The 18,291-nt window shown below is 35.7% G+C and overlaps 1 protein-coding gene across 1 annotated transcript in view; it reads right to left on the reverse strand.

Moving 5' to 3' along the window:
- Positions 1-663: 663 nt before the first annotated feature.
- Positions 664-18,291, reverse strand: part of ATG14 (autophagy related 14) — a 44,765-nt gene continuing 27,137 nt past the window's right edge. Inside the window, exons 5-10 of the mRNA XM_003756304.4 lie at positions 14,336-14,573; positions 8,737-8,966; positions 7,110-7,227; positions 6,519-6,609; positions 6,346-6,431; positions 664-3,404 (exon numbers count right to left, since the gene is read on the reverse strand). Coding sequence (XP_003756352.2) covers positions 3,098-3,404; positions 6,346-6,431; positions 6,519-6,609; positions 7,110-7,227; positions 8,737-8,966; positions 14,336-14,573 — 1,070 coding nt within the window. The 3' untranslated portion in view covers positions 664-3,097. The remainder of the gene's footprint in view (positions 3,405-6,345; positions 6,432-6,518; positions 6,610-7,109; positions 7,228-8,736; positions 8,967-14,335; positions 14,574-18,291) is intronic.

Raw genomic sequence — 18,291 nt, forward strand, 5'->3', positions numbered from 1 at the left:
GGGCAAGAGCAGCAGGGGGTGGAGGAGGGGGTCCGTCAGCCTCACCCCCTACAGCTCAACCAAGTGCAACAAGTGCTGAGTTAATGCAGAAGCTTTTTTTTTTTTCCGTTAAAATGTGTCGAGTATTGAATTCCATGTTTTCAAAGCAGACAAGTACGAAGGTACCAGTGTATTTGGTTTCAGGAAAACTTATTTAATAGATGTGTTTCTGGTTCCCCTGCTCCAGCCTTTCCTCATTTTAGCCTGTGTGGAACTGCCCAGGTTTCAAGCCCATGGACCCTTGAGGGGCTCCATACATCTCCTTGACGACAACTTCCCAAAAAGAGCTCTGGAAATGTTCTTTTCTTAGCTAGATAATTATGGTTAATGGTTAATGGTTCATCAAATTATTAGTTGTTACATTTCATTCTAATCCTTACTGCCCATCATATCTCAGTAAAAAAATAAACTAGGACTTGAAAAAGGACAAATAGCTAAGGGTAGAATACTGTTTACATTTATTGCAATAATACAAGTTTAGAAAACATTGCATCCGCAGTCCTCAGGATGCTTAGTTGTAATTAGGTTGGAAGTTGCAAAGTAAATTTCTATATTTGGGTTTTTCAGCAAAAAAGTCATTAATGTCCTTTTATAATCATTTCTAAATGAACCAGTCAACCACACTTTTATTGACACTCCATTTTTATTCCCTGTTAACTTACACATGTGCAAAACATTTTAAAAATTATATATTCTATTACAAAAAAATTTCTCAAACAGCCCATTTCAAACAACCTTTTTGGTGTCTGTAGATTTTACTATTACATTGTTTCAATAAATGATTTTAAAATGGAAAACATGACACACCAAGTTCTATGGCTTTTCATTTTAAAAAATACCAGCTTCAATTTTTAATAAACTGTTTACAAATTGTTTTTTGCACCTCATTAGACAAGATTTAGAGAAGCGGGAAGGGTGGGAAAACCCCAGTGGTTACAGTGTGTATGTAAGAGAATGCTTATATAGTTGATCAATGCAAAATTTAAAAATTCTCAGGTGCTCAATACCAAAACAGATATTCTATAACTACATAAAGTGCTTCTAGTTTTTAACAGTAACAACAAAAAAGTCCCATTTTAAAACTTTTACTGAATGTTGAGTAAGGGTTTAAGATAAAGCTGTTTTAAAAGCCTTATCTCATTCATGGTCTCCTTGTAGGCTCAATTGAGAGTTCCATGATTATTGACTATTGGTTAAATAATATACTCAATCTAGAGTCAAATTCCTTTCAACGCCACCAATTAGCTACTTCTCTACTGTGGTCTTGATTAGCTGTCCCTTTTGTATGAAAGCTTTCTGACTCCCCATCTAACAACATTTAAATGTCTTTGGTTTTTTTTGTTTTGTTTTTTTTAAAGTCTACCTTTGCCATTTTCTATTGGGGGAGGGGGGGGGGGGGAGAGAAAGCAGGCCCAAAATCATGGAGTTTTGATAAACCAAAGGTGTATAACGCTTTATATAAAAATACCCAGTGCTCCTTAGGATGACAATCTCAAAAGGGTCACCGAGACTGATTTCCTAAGACAGGAATGGATTATAACACACCCTGGGTTTTTCTACCAAGTGGTAATTATATCAACATTAGAAAAAAAAAAAAAAAATCATGCATCTCATCCTCTTGTTTGGAGGCAAAGTACCAGTAGAACGGAAATGGCAATAACAAGCCTCAAAATTAATTCTCTGAGGCATCTTGGCTTAACCATACCAAGAAAAACAAAAAAGATAATTTTCATGGGAACTTTTTCCCCTTATGTATTAAAAATCTAAAAACTACACATGTATGTCAGTAAAGGCTTTTCCCTTACCAGTCCCCTTGACACATGGAGAGAATGAAAAGACAGATCTCATTGGGGAAAAAAAAAATCTCTTTTTCAGAGAATATTTTTTTATTTGCTTTCCCCATGATGGAGAAAAAAGTCTCAGTGTTCTAAAGGACAAACTTCAAATTTCTGAAGTCTCACTGAGCATCTTCAAAGCAACAAAGATTCTAAACTGACAAGTGAGATGGCTCTCCTTGGGAGTACTTCCCATCAACTTGTATTGAAAATGAATCTTGCAGTGGAAGAAACCACCAGAGTGACCACCAAATTAAGGGCCTTTTTGCTAGTGCACAAACTAGGCAGACCCACTACTAACAGAAAATGAACTTGGATTTCAAAACACATAGTAGTGAGGCTAGCAGGAATTCAATTCTTAGCTAGCCAACTGAGCTTAAACAATTACATATAAAAGAAAATAGATTTTTTAAAAATCTAGAACATTATTGCAAGTTTCTATTATCTCTTCTGCCTGTGGCTATGGGTCCTAAGAAAAATAAATCCAGTGTTTCTTTGGTGTGTGGGTGATAAAAGAAAGATGACAACCAAGTGTTCTCTATTCCATAAAATTTCTGATAATCTGAGAAAGCAGCACAAATGAACTCATATGAATTTAAGGGAAAAAAAAAAGGTAACCCATGATAACCAAACTCTAAAAGCAATCAACATTCTAAAGTAACACACTGGGCTCTTTGTACAAAATATGTGGACAAGAAACCTAGCAATTTTGTTTAAAATGTTTAAAGTTGTGAGTTTTCATCAATAAAGAATAACTTTAAAATGACTGCGAATACAATCCTTTCTCTACATATTAACGAGAAGATAACAGAACTTTGTTATTTTTAAAACTAGGATTCTGAGACTACTATCCCCAATATTGTGAAAAAACAAATCATGTTTTCAAGTTCCCAAAATTCCTTTTCTTCTGTGAGTCCCAATTTATCCCTTGATACAGAAGAACTGGCCACTTGTGCAAGGTTCATCATCTTCAATGCTTACCCATGGATATGTAGGTTGTGAAGTGGTCATAAGGGTGAATTTACCTAATTTTACAAAAGTTCTCATCACAGTCAATCTTTGTAAATAAAAATGTTTAAGTTTAATAAATGTTTTTGAATTTACTTCTTTTAAAAAATTAATTTATTTTTTGTTCCAGGCACTACTTAACTGAATAGATAAAACTACACATATGGGAGAGAAATTTTCACTATGCAAATCTATCATTGTCTCTTTGACGTTTGCTAGCGATGTCCTGTGTATGCCTTGAACCATGATGTCACTGAGGCTGCAGCCGAGGAAATCATCCCTCCAGCACTACTGCTAGCAACCGGCTGGGACACCTGCGTGCTGTGACTCTGCAGCACCTCGACGGGCTGGGAAGGGATGTCACAAAAGCGGGGGCTTGGCAGATTCTCCCAGTCTGTTCCTAGGTCGGTCTCTTCATCACTTATATGTTCATCTCCACTTTCGTCCGTTTCTCCAGCAGCTGCAGGATCCAAAAATTCCATGGAATCCTCCAGATCAGCACTGACTTCAAAGGGCCCAGACCTGTGGGAACAAAGGGATGGATGCCTGAGATATGGAAAATTAGAGATGATTATGTAATAATTTTCCCCAAAATATTTTGTATTTGTGCCCCTGTTTTTAATTGAAGTTTGCATGGGTAAATTTAAACACATTCCACCCAAGTGACAGACAAAAACCCGATTCAATTCTACTCAACAACTTTTTTAAGGATGAAGCAAGGAAGGTTCCCATGCCTACACTCACGAGGAATGGTGACAGCAGTAACTTACAGCGTCCTGGAGCACTGGAACAACACATGACTTACAAGATGGTCACACAGCCAGTTACATATTAGGAGCAGGACTTGAACCCAGGTCTTCCTGCCCTTTAGGCAAGCCTTCAACCTTTTGACCCCTTTTGCCTCATATATACAACAAATAATGGAGGTTCAGCTGCCCACTGCAGCTCTTTACTCACCTTTTCTGTGCTGTGTACCTGATGCCATGAATAGATATCTGAGTAATGGGAAGTAGATTTGAGAAGTCAGAGGACACCAACTAGGGGCAATGCATATAAGCACCATTTTTTCTTTTTTAAAAGAACTTTGGATAAAAATGGGAGATTTAGGATGACTTTTTTCAAGGTGAGCATATTTATAGGAAGCAAACAAAGGACACGTCACTAGACGGAGAGAACAAGATGAAGGATGCCTATGGAGGGGGGGTCTCCTTGTCAAGAAGAAGCTTCCTTGAGAACTTCCTCCTTGTCAAGAGAGGAAGTGGGGAGTGTGACCTGAGAGACTGGAGCTCACCTCAGAGACTGGAGCTTACTGGAGCCTTAGCACAAGGGATACAAGTAAATGTATTTTTAAAACTTTTTAATACTTCTGTCACACTTTTTAAATTTCTTTATGCATGTTGTATCATAAAGGAAAATATTAGAATTATTAATACCTAAACACTTGGTTTATTTTATTTCACATCCTTATTTCATGTGGTCTGTTGGACCCACAGAAAAAGATTACAGTTTTCTCAAGTGCAATTTTTGAAAGTATTTTCTGCTTTTGCTCAGGAACAGAAGGAAACAAACATTCTTTGAGATGTATGCAAAGTTTCAATAATATGCTGAACCAAATTTCAGTTTTTTTTAAGAGACTAACCTTTAAATATTTTCAAAATTTAATTATAAAATTTTAGTTTAAAAAAACAGGAAAGCTTTTACATTGTTATTTTTGGAGGTGCCATTTAATAGCTCAGTTTAAAAGCCTCATAAAGCTTCTAATGAAAGAAATTTTTATCAAATACTGTGCCATTTTATTGGTTGTTACAGTTCTTCAAGTTCAAAACTAGCCATCACAACTTTTATGGGAATAATATGTAATTGCTTACTAAAATCTAATGACGTTTCTTTATGACCATAAAAATCTAATGCCCATTACTTTATGGTTGAAGAAACTATAGTATCATGAGACTAGACAACTTCTAGAGAGACACCTCATAAGATTAAGAAAGTTCCAGACTCTCACTCTGTTTGTGGTTCATGGCTTAGTCACTTCGGAAGTGATTTTTCTTGGATTATTATAATTCAAAGTTAGTTTTTGACTAGTATTAGTAATCGTGCAGGGGGATGGGAGAAGAGATTTCCTTAGGGAGGCCAATCCTATTTTGATAGCTCTATTTATTTATTAAGAATTTTTTCTTTATTCCAAGTCTTAATCCTTTTCTTAGCACTTTCTACTAAGCTTGGAACATTTGACTTCTTGAGGCTAAGCAAAGTCTAATAAAACCTCTCTTCCACATGAATCTTTTAAGTGCTTATAAGTATATCTCTCCTATCTTCTTTAAGGTAAATCTCTCTAGCTCCTGCCATACCTTCTTGTGTGGTTTGACTTTCATGGCCTTTATCACCTGGCTACTATTCTTTGGCATGTCTTAATGAGTCAACATCCTTCCTACAATGTGATCTAACTGAGAGAGTAAAGGAAGTCAATAAGTATTTATTAAATATGCCAGAGATTGTGCCAAGTGCTGAGGGCAAAAAGATACTGTCTACCCTCAAAGAACTTAAGTTCTAATGAGAAAACAATACATAAAAGAGAGCTAAGGGCAGTAAAGAGGCCCCTGAGCAGGGATACAGAAGGGAAATCTGTAGAACGAAAAGGTTTACTCTGGGTCCTTCCTTAAAATGGGAACTCCACAAAGAACTGACCAGTGAGAGGGAGGGACTAGGGAGCAGAGGGGCAAGGCAGCTGAGGCATGGAAGTGAAGCATGGAGGATGGACGATGACTAGCCCGAGTTCCTCCTCAAGTGTGGAGGCCACGCCAAGTGTTCTAGATTCGGTGCCTCTCCTAATGCCCCAAAGACCATATTAGCTTTTCTGGCTGTGAGTCACACTGCTGGATTATACTGAGCATATAATAGAACTTTTTAAGGAGAATTGCTATCTAGGAGGGAGAAATCTGAAACACAAGGATCAATGTTGAAAAATTATGCGTGCATATTATTTTGAAAATAAAAAGCTTTAAAAAAACAAAAAAAAATAATAAGAGAATTACTATCTAAATTCATATAACCTATATCATACTAGTAAGGTTGACTTTTTAAAAACAAATGTATGATTCACTAAATTTCACCTTATTATATTCATTACATTTTTTTATTTTGCTGAGATCTTAGATGCTTTTAACCAATTTTATTAGTTGATTTTCATAGATTTTGCAAATATGAAAATTTTTTCAATCTTTACCCTATGCTATAGATTTCCTTATCCATCCAAATATTCAGAAGAGAAAAATTACATATTTTTTCCCATGTTTTGACCCCTTCAGAAATGAAGAGATTTTTTCAAATAAGTTATAGTTTGCATAATGTCAGGATAAGGCTGCATTCCAATGAAATGATCATAGCAGCATTAGACAGAATGAAAAGCAATCCATGAGGATTGAACTTGCGCACCCAGGTGAAAATGAGTATCATTTCTTACCTGCCCAAGTTTTCGGTGTCTGGGCTGACCAGGTACATTAGATTCCTGAGTGTATGTAGTGGGTGCAATAGATCTAAATTTACATGCTAGAAAAAGCAATACAAAGAAAAATAAGTATCTGGGAGCTCTTACCACCCCAAAGTCAAAGATCACCCCACAAGCAGTTTCTGTACCTGGGAAAAGCAGAGGTAAAGAATATTTGCGTTCAACTTTTTAACTGCACGAGTAAACTTCCGCCGGCTGAGATTCTCTCCACAAAACTCACTGTAAAACAGAGAGAACAAGGGTAGGAAAAGAAAATGTCTATTTTGGTTCAATCAAAAACATATCAAGGTTCTCAAAAGTTCAAATATTTGCACATACCTTTCGTTCTTTCTTCAGGACTACTTTTTTGTTCCTTGACTATTTAAATTTTTTTTCTGAATTCTTACTTTTGAGAATCTGCTTATCCTGAATGATACCATGTCTCAATTTTATAGTATTTTTATTATATTTTTCTATTTTAGTCATACTATCGTCTTCTTAAGCAGATTATGTGTATTCTCTTTAGAGCTTGTATGTGTATGAGGTGTGTACAGTGATTTTTGTGCATGAGCAGTTTCATTATTCTACAACACCATCTCACAATTGACTACAGCCAAGAAGAATGAAATGAAAATTTATAATCTTACTTGCATGGATTAACTAAGAGGTTACAACATTCAAACTTATGTGACCCATAACAAATAAGTGTATCAGACATCATCCAAACTCAAATTACTTGCCTGTTACATAACTTTTTGGGAAGATTTACATCAAGTATATGAGACAAAATGTTGACAAGCTGAGTTGCATAGCACAGGGCAGCACTGATGGTGTAGGCAGGGTTATTATGTTCCATATCTAAAGCATAAAGAAGATGACATGAAGGGGAGGGTAGGGGGGGGAGCATAAGTTGATTAAATTTGGCATTTATTATTTCTAACTTATCATCACAATATTGGGTTGTGTTTTACCATTTAACTCATGACAATCTTGTGACTGGGGAAAATGGTTCTACTGATCAAACTTATTTCCTTTGGTCCAGAACTAGGATTTACCTGGGTAGGGACTCAGATCCCTGGGTCAGTAGCTATTGGGTCACTTAAGAGTCCTAAAAAGCTGTCCAGGCCCACTGGGAGGTTCAGGGATCTAACCAAGATCAAACAATATTTGTGAGGGACAGGTAATCCTATCGTTCAGTGGATAGGATTAGACCACAAGTAGGAAAACACATTGAGTTCAAATCTGAACAAGTCACTTCATCCTGTTGGGCTCAGTTTCCCAAAGATGAGCTAGAGAAGGAAATGGCAAACTACTCCAGTATATTTGCCAAGAAAACCCCAAATGGGTCATTTAAGAGCCATACATGGCTGAAACAAAAGAACAGCAATAAAAGGATATCAATTGGGGTCACCCTGAAGTGGATGTTACTTCTCCATCCACTGCTCATGTTACTTCAGGAATTGATCAATTGTTAGTTAATAAATGCTTATTGAATGACTGGTGTAAAAAGTTCAGTAGGCTTATTTCTTTGATGAAGTATGGCCATGTTCCAGGCACTTTGCTGGCTACGTACATAAAGAGCTTATGTTCTAATAAAGAAACAACAATGACACACATAATCAAATACAGAATTAGACCCATCAAACTACCAGTGTCTGGAGTGGGATTTGAATTCAGATTTTCTCAAATCCAAATCTTGCACTTTTTTTCATGGTGTCACCTCAGCAATATAGTTAGTGAAGCAGAAAGTCTAATGGCCTTTTCCTAGTCTTTTAATGAGAATAGGAAGTGAAGAATAACACACTCAATTTCAAATGCTGAGATCTTTAAGAGAACCAAAAAAAAAAAAAAAGCTCACTGTGCACAGCACAAGTGTAATTTTACTACAGAATTAGGAGTAATTTTTTCTGCCAAAGAAATTGCAGAACTTTAAAAAGAATTAAACAATAATGGTATCCTCGATAGTTTATAGCTCCATTTTTTTTTTCTGTTGCTGTTTTTTTTTTTTTTTTTTTTTTTTTTAATTTTATAGCTTTTTATTTACAGGTTATATGCATGGGTAACTTTACAGCATTAACAACTGCCAAACCTCTTGTTCCAATTTTTCACCTCTTACCTCCCACCCCCTCCCCCAGATGGCAGGATGACCAGTAAATGTTAAATATTTTAAAATATAAATTAGATACACAATAAGCATACATGACCAAACCGTTATTTTGTATAGCTCCATTTTGGCCTGTCTCATAATTTTGCTACCTCATCAAAACACTACATAACAAAACAGAAATGCTTATTTTCTTCAGATTCAACAGTCTGGAAACTTAAAATCTATTAAAGTTTTCCAAGAGAAAACATTTTGCTTCTTACCAGGTCCCTGTGTTGTTTTTTTCTCTTCTACCCAATTGTAGTAAGCAGAATAGTCTCCATTATTGGGGAGACTAATCCATGGCCCTGCAATACTAATGCTTGTATCTCCATTGTGGTCATCACAAACCCATCTCCCAGAGAGATAAGTAGTCCTCCTGGCTTCTGCAAGCTTGCTCACAGTGCTGGAGGTCATGGCAGTGTCACTCTCTGAAGCAGTGTCGGCAGGGTCTCTGAAAATTGGAATAAGCACATGTTGGATGACTGTATGGAAATAGGTTTTGCATGACTGCATATGTATAAATATCAAATTACTTACTGTCTCAGGGAAGGGGGGGCATAATTTGAAGTTCACAATTTTAAAAAATTATTATTTTAAGTTCTTTAGTATTTTATTTAATACTTTCTCAACTTTTGGATAGGCCATCAAATTTTAGATAAATATTTTATAAAGAGAGAAAACTTATAATTCTGTCAGTTGAACGGATAGATATTAAATTTACCTAGACTTGTATATGAGGTAATAGCTTTTATGTTAAGGTAGAATTCTTCAGGACACCCCTACTCCACCTAATTCTGGTGACTTGATTCAATGAAGACAGTTATTATATTATAATCTTCAGTTTTAATTCCCTCAACTTTTAAATTTATTTTTATCATTTCCACTTCACCGAGTAATTTTTTTCTTGGCACAGAAAACATTAAGCAAAATAAGAGTTGAGTAGTTTGGCCTTCTTAACTACCCCAAATACTCTAAGTAGTAGAAGTCTTATCATTTCTTTGTTACTTTTTTTTTCTTCTTAAATTATACTCATCAACAAAATAAATCATATGCTAAACGGCCCGTGTCAATCTTATGTCAGCAATTTAATTTATAAATTTATGGAGACATTTAAAATTAGAATCTAAATGATGAAAGATTTCTTATTAGGATTAGGAGGAAGATTGTTTTAAGGAAGGGGATAGGTAAGTAAAAGACCTGAGACAGAAGGGATTCTGACCAGGAAGCACAATTATAGGTAAAGCAGCGTACCAGAACTTTTGTTTATCAAGATGCTCAAGGTTATACAAAAAAGGCATCAAAGAAAAAGGGTAACCCTTAGGATGAACACAGCTGGGAAACTAGGGATGACTGGATCATAGCATACTTGATCCACATCTGGAAAAGAGACCTTAAAAGTTAGCTACATTCAACCTCCTCCTTTTGCAGATTGGAGGGAAGCCAGAGGGATACAGTGAAGGGGAGGGAGAGTAGGAGAGGGGGCGAAGAGGTGTGGCCTTCAAATGTTCTATTTAAATCCATCACTTCTTCACCTAGATCACGTTAAACAGGTCAGAGTGAAAAAGGGAAGAAAGATACAAATAATAGATAGGCCTAATAAATGAGAAATTTGGGGGAAGTTTTAAAACCTATAAGTAAGGGGAATCTGATTTTCATGCTTCTGGATAGAATGCATTCATTAATGATCAAACATGTATTTGCAGAAAAGGAAAGTTCATATATATATTTGCATCTGTTGGGGGAGGTAATGGGGTAGAGGTTAGGAAGGATGTGCATCAAGAAAAGATCACTTTATCTATATGATTTGGAGATTAAGAAATGTAGGATGACAACTACTGGTGTAGGGTCAGATTTAAATGAGCTTTTTAAAGACTGAGGAACTATGAATATGTCTATAAGCAGTAAGGAAGAACAGAGGGAACATTAGGGAGTGGAAATGATAGAGGAGCAATCTTCTGGAAAGAATGAGATGGAATAGGATCAGGAGTCTGCCTTAGCAGCAGAGCTACTTCAAGTGAGACAGATAAAGGAAGACAGCAGAAGGAACAAAAGAGAACTGAATGACCTCAATTTTTCACTCAAATGATTCTGGGTCCTTTGTTGAGAGTTGGGATAAGGGATGCAGCAAAGTTTGTGTTATGGGCCAGAACTCTTGTACTTGAAACAAGGATTCTTACAAGGTGCTAACTAAGTGGAATTAATAATATAATGGTCATCTAATTTAGCGTGGTGCTTAATAGTTCTCTAGTTCAGTACATGTACTTAGTACTTAATATAATTCCACAAGATTCACACCTATGATAATGTATAACAGCCAGCAGGGACTGAGAGACAGATTCATCCCTCATCCAACTTTGTGGTAGCTGGAGGCTGAAGCACAAGCCCTCAGACTCAAGAGATTCATTCCATCTTCATCAGCCTCATGATGGCTGCCCTGGCCTCCTGCTCCCCCTGCTGAGACCAACCCCCGTCTGAAAGGCTCTCAAGAAAGCTAGCTGGGCTCCAGGCAAGGAAACTAGATTGTGGAGGAGATAATAAAGGATTTGGACTTTAACACCTGGCTGTTCTCGTGGTGATTACTCTGCTGAAAAGAAGGCTGATCCAGAGACCTCCAGAAAACCATGGGAACATTACAGGTTTGAAATAGCTTTTGTGTAAATTCAGAGATGAAACCTTCTACCGTTGTTCACTTGTTCAGCTGTGATCCTGTGGACCACAGCACAACAGTACCATTTCATTCTCCAGGGCAAACAGAGAGTAAGTGGCCTGACCAGGATCACACAGCTAGGGTCTGAGACCAAATTTGACTTGGGTCTTCTTACCTCCAGGAAGGCCCAGCTTTCTATTGGCCGGCCGGCTAGCCAGCCAGCCGGCTAGCCAGCCAGCCAGCCAGCCAGCCTATTAAGGAAGTGTAAAAGGATTGTTTTGCTACTATCGGCACCTAGTAAAGATCATTATCAGTGTCATAATGTTTGATGAAATGAAGGACACCATCTTTTGGGATAGACTCATTATTTAACAACATTTTCCAGATGAAAATAGGCAGAATTTAGATTTAGATCAAGATCTCAAACAATATACCACAAGATCCAGCTGTAAAAGGTCATGTGAACAAATTAAGAAGTAGGAAAGGAGAGGTCTCACAACTATGAAGAGGGGAAGAGTCCTTGACGAAAGAATAGAGAAGGTCTCAGAACACAAAATTATTAATTTTCATTATATAAAAGTGAAGGGTTGTTGAAGAAAAGAAATGCAATTAAAAGGGAAAGTCATCTGAAGGAAATAAGTATTTCTGGCAAATATTCCTGAGAAAAACCTGACATGAAGCATATATATAAAGAACTGAGGTCAAATGTGTAAGAAAAAGAATCATTTCACCAAACAAATGTTGTCTAAGCATACAACCAGGCATCAAAAAAAGAAAGGAGAGCTTACCACAAACTATAAAGTGTTCTACAAAAAATTAAAAAAATAAGGCCAAAAAAAAAACCTAGGCTAGCAAAGATGACAAAAAAGAAAAATGGTCAATTTTTCAAAGTACTACAGGAGGATGAATTCACTAGTGTAACTAAGTTGATATGTGAAATGATCCAACCATTCCAGACAATAATTTGGAAATAATCCCCAAAGTCATGAAACTATGTATATACATACTTTTTACTCTACAAAGAGATCAAAGGACAGAGGAAAAGGGCCCATATGCATAAAAATATTTATAGTGTTCTTTTATGTTGTGTCAAAAAACTGGAAAGTGGGTGCCAATCAGAGAATCACTAAATAAATTTATGGTATATAAATGTAGTGAAATTTTACATGATTATAATAAATTATGAGAAGACAGATTCAGAGAACCTTGGGAAGACTAATTAATACAAATTTAATATTGACCAAAATGGTGATGAGCAAAAGGAAAACAAATTTGAAAGACTATAAAAAACCACAATTTTATAAATCAGATAATGAATCACTCCTGTTTCTTTGGCAAACAATGGATGAATTAGACAAGAGTGATAGAATAGACCTACATTTTCAGCCACAGGCAATTCATGAATTTGTTTTTCAAGACTCTTATGTGTTACAAGGAATGGCTTATTTTTAGGGGGGAGGTGGGGCAATATTGAAAGGTGTTGATACTAAAAAAAAAAAAAAAGAGAGAGAAAGAAAGAAAGAAAACAGGGTCCATGAATCACTAAGGGGGCAGAGACAAGTAGTTTTGGAACTACCTTGTTAAATTTGAATTGCACAATAACAATCCAAGATGTAGGTGGGGAAAAAACATATATAAATTCACAGACTTACATGCAATTCTTCTCCCCTTCCACCCTTTTTTTTTTGCTTTGCAGATGGAGATATACTTGGGTTTGTGAATATCAACTGAGTAAATTAAAAAAATGAGATTTTAAAAACAAAATAATAATAAAAAATTATTTAAAGAAAAAATATCTTTACACAAGTTATGTGTTATTCTGTGAATGACTTGGCTCTTCTCAGCAACACAAGGATTCAAGACTGAGAATACAAAGGAGTCATAACAGAAAATGCTCTCTACTATGGAATATGAATGCAAACCATTCTATTTTCATTTTTTTTCCATGGGTTTTTCCTTGTGTTCTGTTTCTTCTTTCACAACATAATATGGAAATATATTTTATATGATTACACACATATAGCTTATATGAGCTTGCTTAAAATTAAAGAAGGGAAATGTGACAGAAGGAGGAAGATAATTTGGAACTTAAAATTAAATTGAATGTTAAAAATTGTCTTTACATGCAATTGGAAGAAATAAAATATTATCTAAAAAACAAAACAAGTATGGATTTTCACTTGGTTAATTCTTGATTGTGTTAGATCTTGCCTGCCTCTCTGCCCCATTAATAACTAAGTCCTAGGTGAAGGTAACTTAAAGGAACCAAAGTAATTATCTGGAAATAGTGGGACATCCCTTTGTTCAAAGATTACAAGAAATATATCAGATGACTGATTTAACTGTTTAAGGGAGTGGAATGCTCTTAATGGAAGAAAAGGATAAAGACAACTATATCTAACAAGTTAGGAAACATAATATAGAATGAAATAAAATAAATTATTTTGTGATTTATGCTTTACATCACTTTAAATACACTCCTATCCCGATTTTTAAATAAGTAAAGCTCATTATCTAAGAGACTTATAATGACTTCAAAATTATGGAATAGCCAGGACTCCAGAAATAAAGCAGAATATAGGAAAGAAGAAAGATATGCACTGAAAGCTACAGAAAATAGCACTCAGAATGGAGGAAAAAGCAGAAGCACTAATTAGCTAGGAGACCAAACAGTCTAGGAGAATCAGCTAAAGAGGAAGCTAGACCCCATTAAAATTCCAAATTCTAGAAGGTATCATAAATTGGAAGGAAACTTAAGAGATCCTTTAGTATAATAAGTACTAGTAATTATGATGACTCCCCCTCCAAAGTCATGAAGGAAAAAATAAATGATAGTATAATTTGTAATATTTATACATTCAAGAGTTATATGAAAAGTGTCTGGAAACTTCACTTATCAAGAGTGCCTTCAATTATAAAGAATGCCTGGGAAGCAAAATTTCAGTTAAAAATTTCCGCTAATTGAAACAGTTCTAACTTTGGAATCAGAAGGCCTGAGTTCAATGTCTGGCCATCTATGACTATAAACAAGTCATCTTCTCTGGTCCTCAATTGCTTCATCTGTAAGGTAAAGGATGTCAGACTAGATAAGCTCTAAGGTCTATTCCAGCTCTAAGAGAGAGGAAGGAAAGAATGAAGGAAGAGAGGAAGGGAGGGAGGGAGGATTACTCTACCTTATGCCAGTTTTCACTTCTTCAATGGGAAAAATGACAGAGGTGAGTTCTAGAATATGAGAGCGTCGAAGATCTGCCAGAAGCTCATAATGACTTCTTAAATCTTCATGCTTCTTTTCCACCAACTCTCCAAGTTTGCGATTGTGCCTCTGGATTTTTTCCTTTTTTTCCTGGTGCCGCTGTGCTCGGCAGGACAACTTCTGATTCTTTTCCTTAGTTTTTAGAAGGCCCTCAGAATCTGACAGAACAATGACATCCAGCAATTATTCTCTAAAAATTAAGCCAGGGAAAAGATTCAAAAAGTTTTCAGATAACTCTTGTGGCTTTACCAATCTACTCCTCATCTATCCAGGCCCTTATGGAGAATGCAGGGCCTATCTAGGTGATCAATAAATTCTAGGAAGGAGAAAAAGGAGCAGCAATTTGCAAGAGTTCATTTCCTGCAGGGTTTCCTTTTCAATACTTTTTCCATTGCAGATCAGAGGCCCAAGTGCAGATATCTTAAATAAGACAATTTCAAGCAAATCGTAATTTTTATGAGCTTCCAGGGTTTTGCTGACATACCACTGAAAGTTAGGTGACAGTACCCACTTAAACATTATTAATCAAATAAGCTACCTAAAAACACACACACACACACACACCCCTTATAAGTAATGTCTTTATACGTAAATGTCCACCATACCTGGGAGGGTTGCAGAAGCCTTTCCTTTTCCCTTTCTTCAGCAAGTAGCAAGCTCTACATTAATGGTGTCAAACTCACATAGAAAACCAGTCCCTCTAGACTGCATATTGATTTAGAAGATTACAAATTAACATTGTCTATATGTTTGCTACTCCTTAATATCATCTGTTCATTTCTATCTTCATTTGTATCACCAGGCAAGAGTTGCAAGAGTGACCTCTACTTCTACCTTCCTTACCTTCCTTCCACCCCCAATATTGTGGCCCCTACACTTTAACCCTTCCAGCTCCAGCACTGCAGAGTTTGAGGGAGGATCACAAGATCTTAGAATTAGACCTTAAAAAAAAAAAAAATCACAAGTTCTTAAGTCCAAACATTTATTTTACCAAACTGGAAATGGAGGCAAATTACTGACCTGTCCAGAATCACAGAGCTAGTCAGAACATGGAACAGGATTGAAAACCCAAGATTTTCTGATTCTAAATATTGTAAGCACTCTATTAACTACCATGTTGCCAAGAGGTAGTAATCCAAGTTAAAATTTAGGACACATTTCCCTCTGGAAACATTGTTATACATGGTATTTAGGTTTTATAATACCATACTTCAGAAATATGGGTTGAAAAGGTCGTTATAACCTAGTCTTGGAATTTTTTTTATTCAGTCATCCATCCAACAAACATTTATTGACCGTCACTTCCATTTTTCAAAATTGCGTTCAATTCTAGATAAGTGACTTTAAAAAAAAAAATTGGAACACTTGGAACACAATCTGTTGTAAAATTCTGTGCACATATTAGTCTAACATAAATATTTAAGGATTTAAATAGCTAGAAGTTGAACCTTGAACCAACTTTCAGGAAACATTTTTTAAAAAAATTTTCCCCCTGATTTTATCTTTTTATTTTTTATTATAGCTTTTTATTTACAAGATACATGCATGGGTAATTTTTCAGCATTGACAATTACAAAACCCTTTGTTCCAATTTTTCCCCTCCTTCCTCCCACTCCCTCCCCCAGATGGCAGGCTGACCAATAAATGTTAAATATGTTAAAGCATATGTTAAATACAATATATGTATACATATCCATATAGTTATTTTGCTGCACAAGAAGAATCAGACTTTGAAATAATGTACATTTAACCTGTGAAGGAAATCAAAAATGCAAGTGGACAAAAATAGAGGGATTGGAAATGCTATGTCATGGTTCACACTCATTTCTCAGAGTTCTTTCGCTGGGTGTACCTGGTTCAATTCATTATTGAACAAATGGAACCGATTTGGTTCATCTTAATGTTGAAGAGTGCCATGTCCATCAGAATTGATTATCATATAGCTATTTCTTAATTGGTGAGTGGTCAAAGGATATGAAAAAAGACAGTTCTTAAGAGAACTGCAAGACTATTAACTGTATGAAGGGTACTTCAAATTGTTAATAATAAAAAATGCAAACCAAAATAACTGAGGATTCGCCTCACATTTCTGAAATTGGCAAAGATTGGAACAGCCAATGGTGGAGTATGCTATGAAAAGCTATGAAAAGATAGAACATAGGGGTTCTGGTAGTAGAGCTATGAATCAATATAACTGTCTGGGAACACAATTTAGAGTTATGCAAATAAAGTGTCTAAAATGTTCATATTTTTTGACTCAAATTCCATTGCTAGGTTTATATCCCAAAGAGATCACTGAAAAGAAGAAATTTATGCACCAAACATAAATGCTAATAATGCAAAGGAATGAATGAATGAAAAAAAGAAATGAGAAGACATACGCACCAAACATAAATGTTAATAATGCAAAGGAATGAATGAATGAAAAAAAGAAATGAGAAGACATACCTATCCCATCCCTTTTTCAGAAGCTGGGTGGTACAGTAAGTGATTCCAGGCCTGGACTCAGAAAGACTTTTGTTCAAATTTGAATTTAGACACTTACTAGCTATATGACTTCAGATAAGTCACTGGCTCCTTTTGCTTCATCTATAATGGGGATAATAATAGTGCCTATCTCAGGGAGAATCAGATGAGATGATAATTGTGAAATGGTTAGCATAAATGTTTTATAAATGTTAATTATTGTCGTCATCATCATCATCAAACACATTTTTCAATGAGTTAGTAATCTATTTCTTTTTTTATTCTTTCCAAAAATAATGTTACATGAGATGGAGAAAATTTTGGTGATCTCTTAAAAAAAGATATTAGTAAAAGTTTATTTAAAAAAAGAAAAGGAAGTAATATATAATGTAAATGTGTATCTTAGTGTGCAGTTTTTCTGTTTTCTACTGTGTATAAGAAAATGCCCATTTAATTTGGTGTACATGAAAAATATATTGGGGACAAAAGTCAAGTAAAGCCAAATGAGGAAAATACTGCTATCTGTTATATTTTGGTAAGCTGATGAGAGATAACAGATATAACTAACAACTTTAATTTTGCTTTCCCCCTCCCCTTATCAAGGAGAATGACCTTCAGATAGGAAAAGATACAACAAATTACAGTGCAAAGAAAATGAAAAGAGAAGATAAATGAGGAGGTGCTTAGATACCCAGCACCAACACATTCAAGTTACCAGACCCAGATGAACTATATCTCAGAATGCTGAGCAAACCAAACATAGAGAACTGTCAATTTTCATAGGGAACAGGAAAGAAGCAAAGGTTGTACCAATATTAGAAAAGGTAAGCAGAGTACACGATTCAAAATACAGATTTTGATTTCAATTGCTGGAAAAATTTAGAAAAATATTCTCCCTCTTTTTGTGAGGAGGATGTCTCAAATATAACCTTAACACATATGATAAAAGCATTGGAGAGTTGCAAGTGTTGCTGAGGTCCAAGGTAATAATCGCCAAGCAGGGAATTAAGGAAGACTTCATGAAGGAAGCTGGATGATAGGCTTTAGCAGGCAAAGAGAGAGAGAGGATACTCCAGGTATATGAAAAACCAAGTAAAACACATGCATTTGGAACAGAACTAGGAATGTTTAAGGGTCAAAGAATGATCATCTTTGCCTGGAACTCATGGAAAGAAGTAGTCAAAAAGTATTTATTAAGTAATCCCTATGGCAGGCATCATCCTAAGCCCTTGGGATACAAAGAAAGGCAAAAGACAGAATTTGCCCTGGGAGGTTACCATCTAATAGAGGAGACAATATGTAAACAAGGATATACAAAATGGGAAGGCACTAACGAGTGATTGGGAAAAACTTCTTGTAGAAGGTAGGATTTTAGCTAGACCTGATAAAAAGCCAAGAGGAGGTGATGAA

The sequence above is a fragment of the Sarcophilus harrisii genome, chromosome 2 (assembly GCF_902635505.1).
Source record: "Sarcophilus harrisii chromosome 2, mSarHar1.11, whole genome shotgun sequence".
Lineage (NCBI taxonomy): Eukaryota > Metazoa > Chordata > Mammalia > Dasyuromorphia > Dasyuridae > Sarcophilus > Sarcophilus harrisii.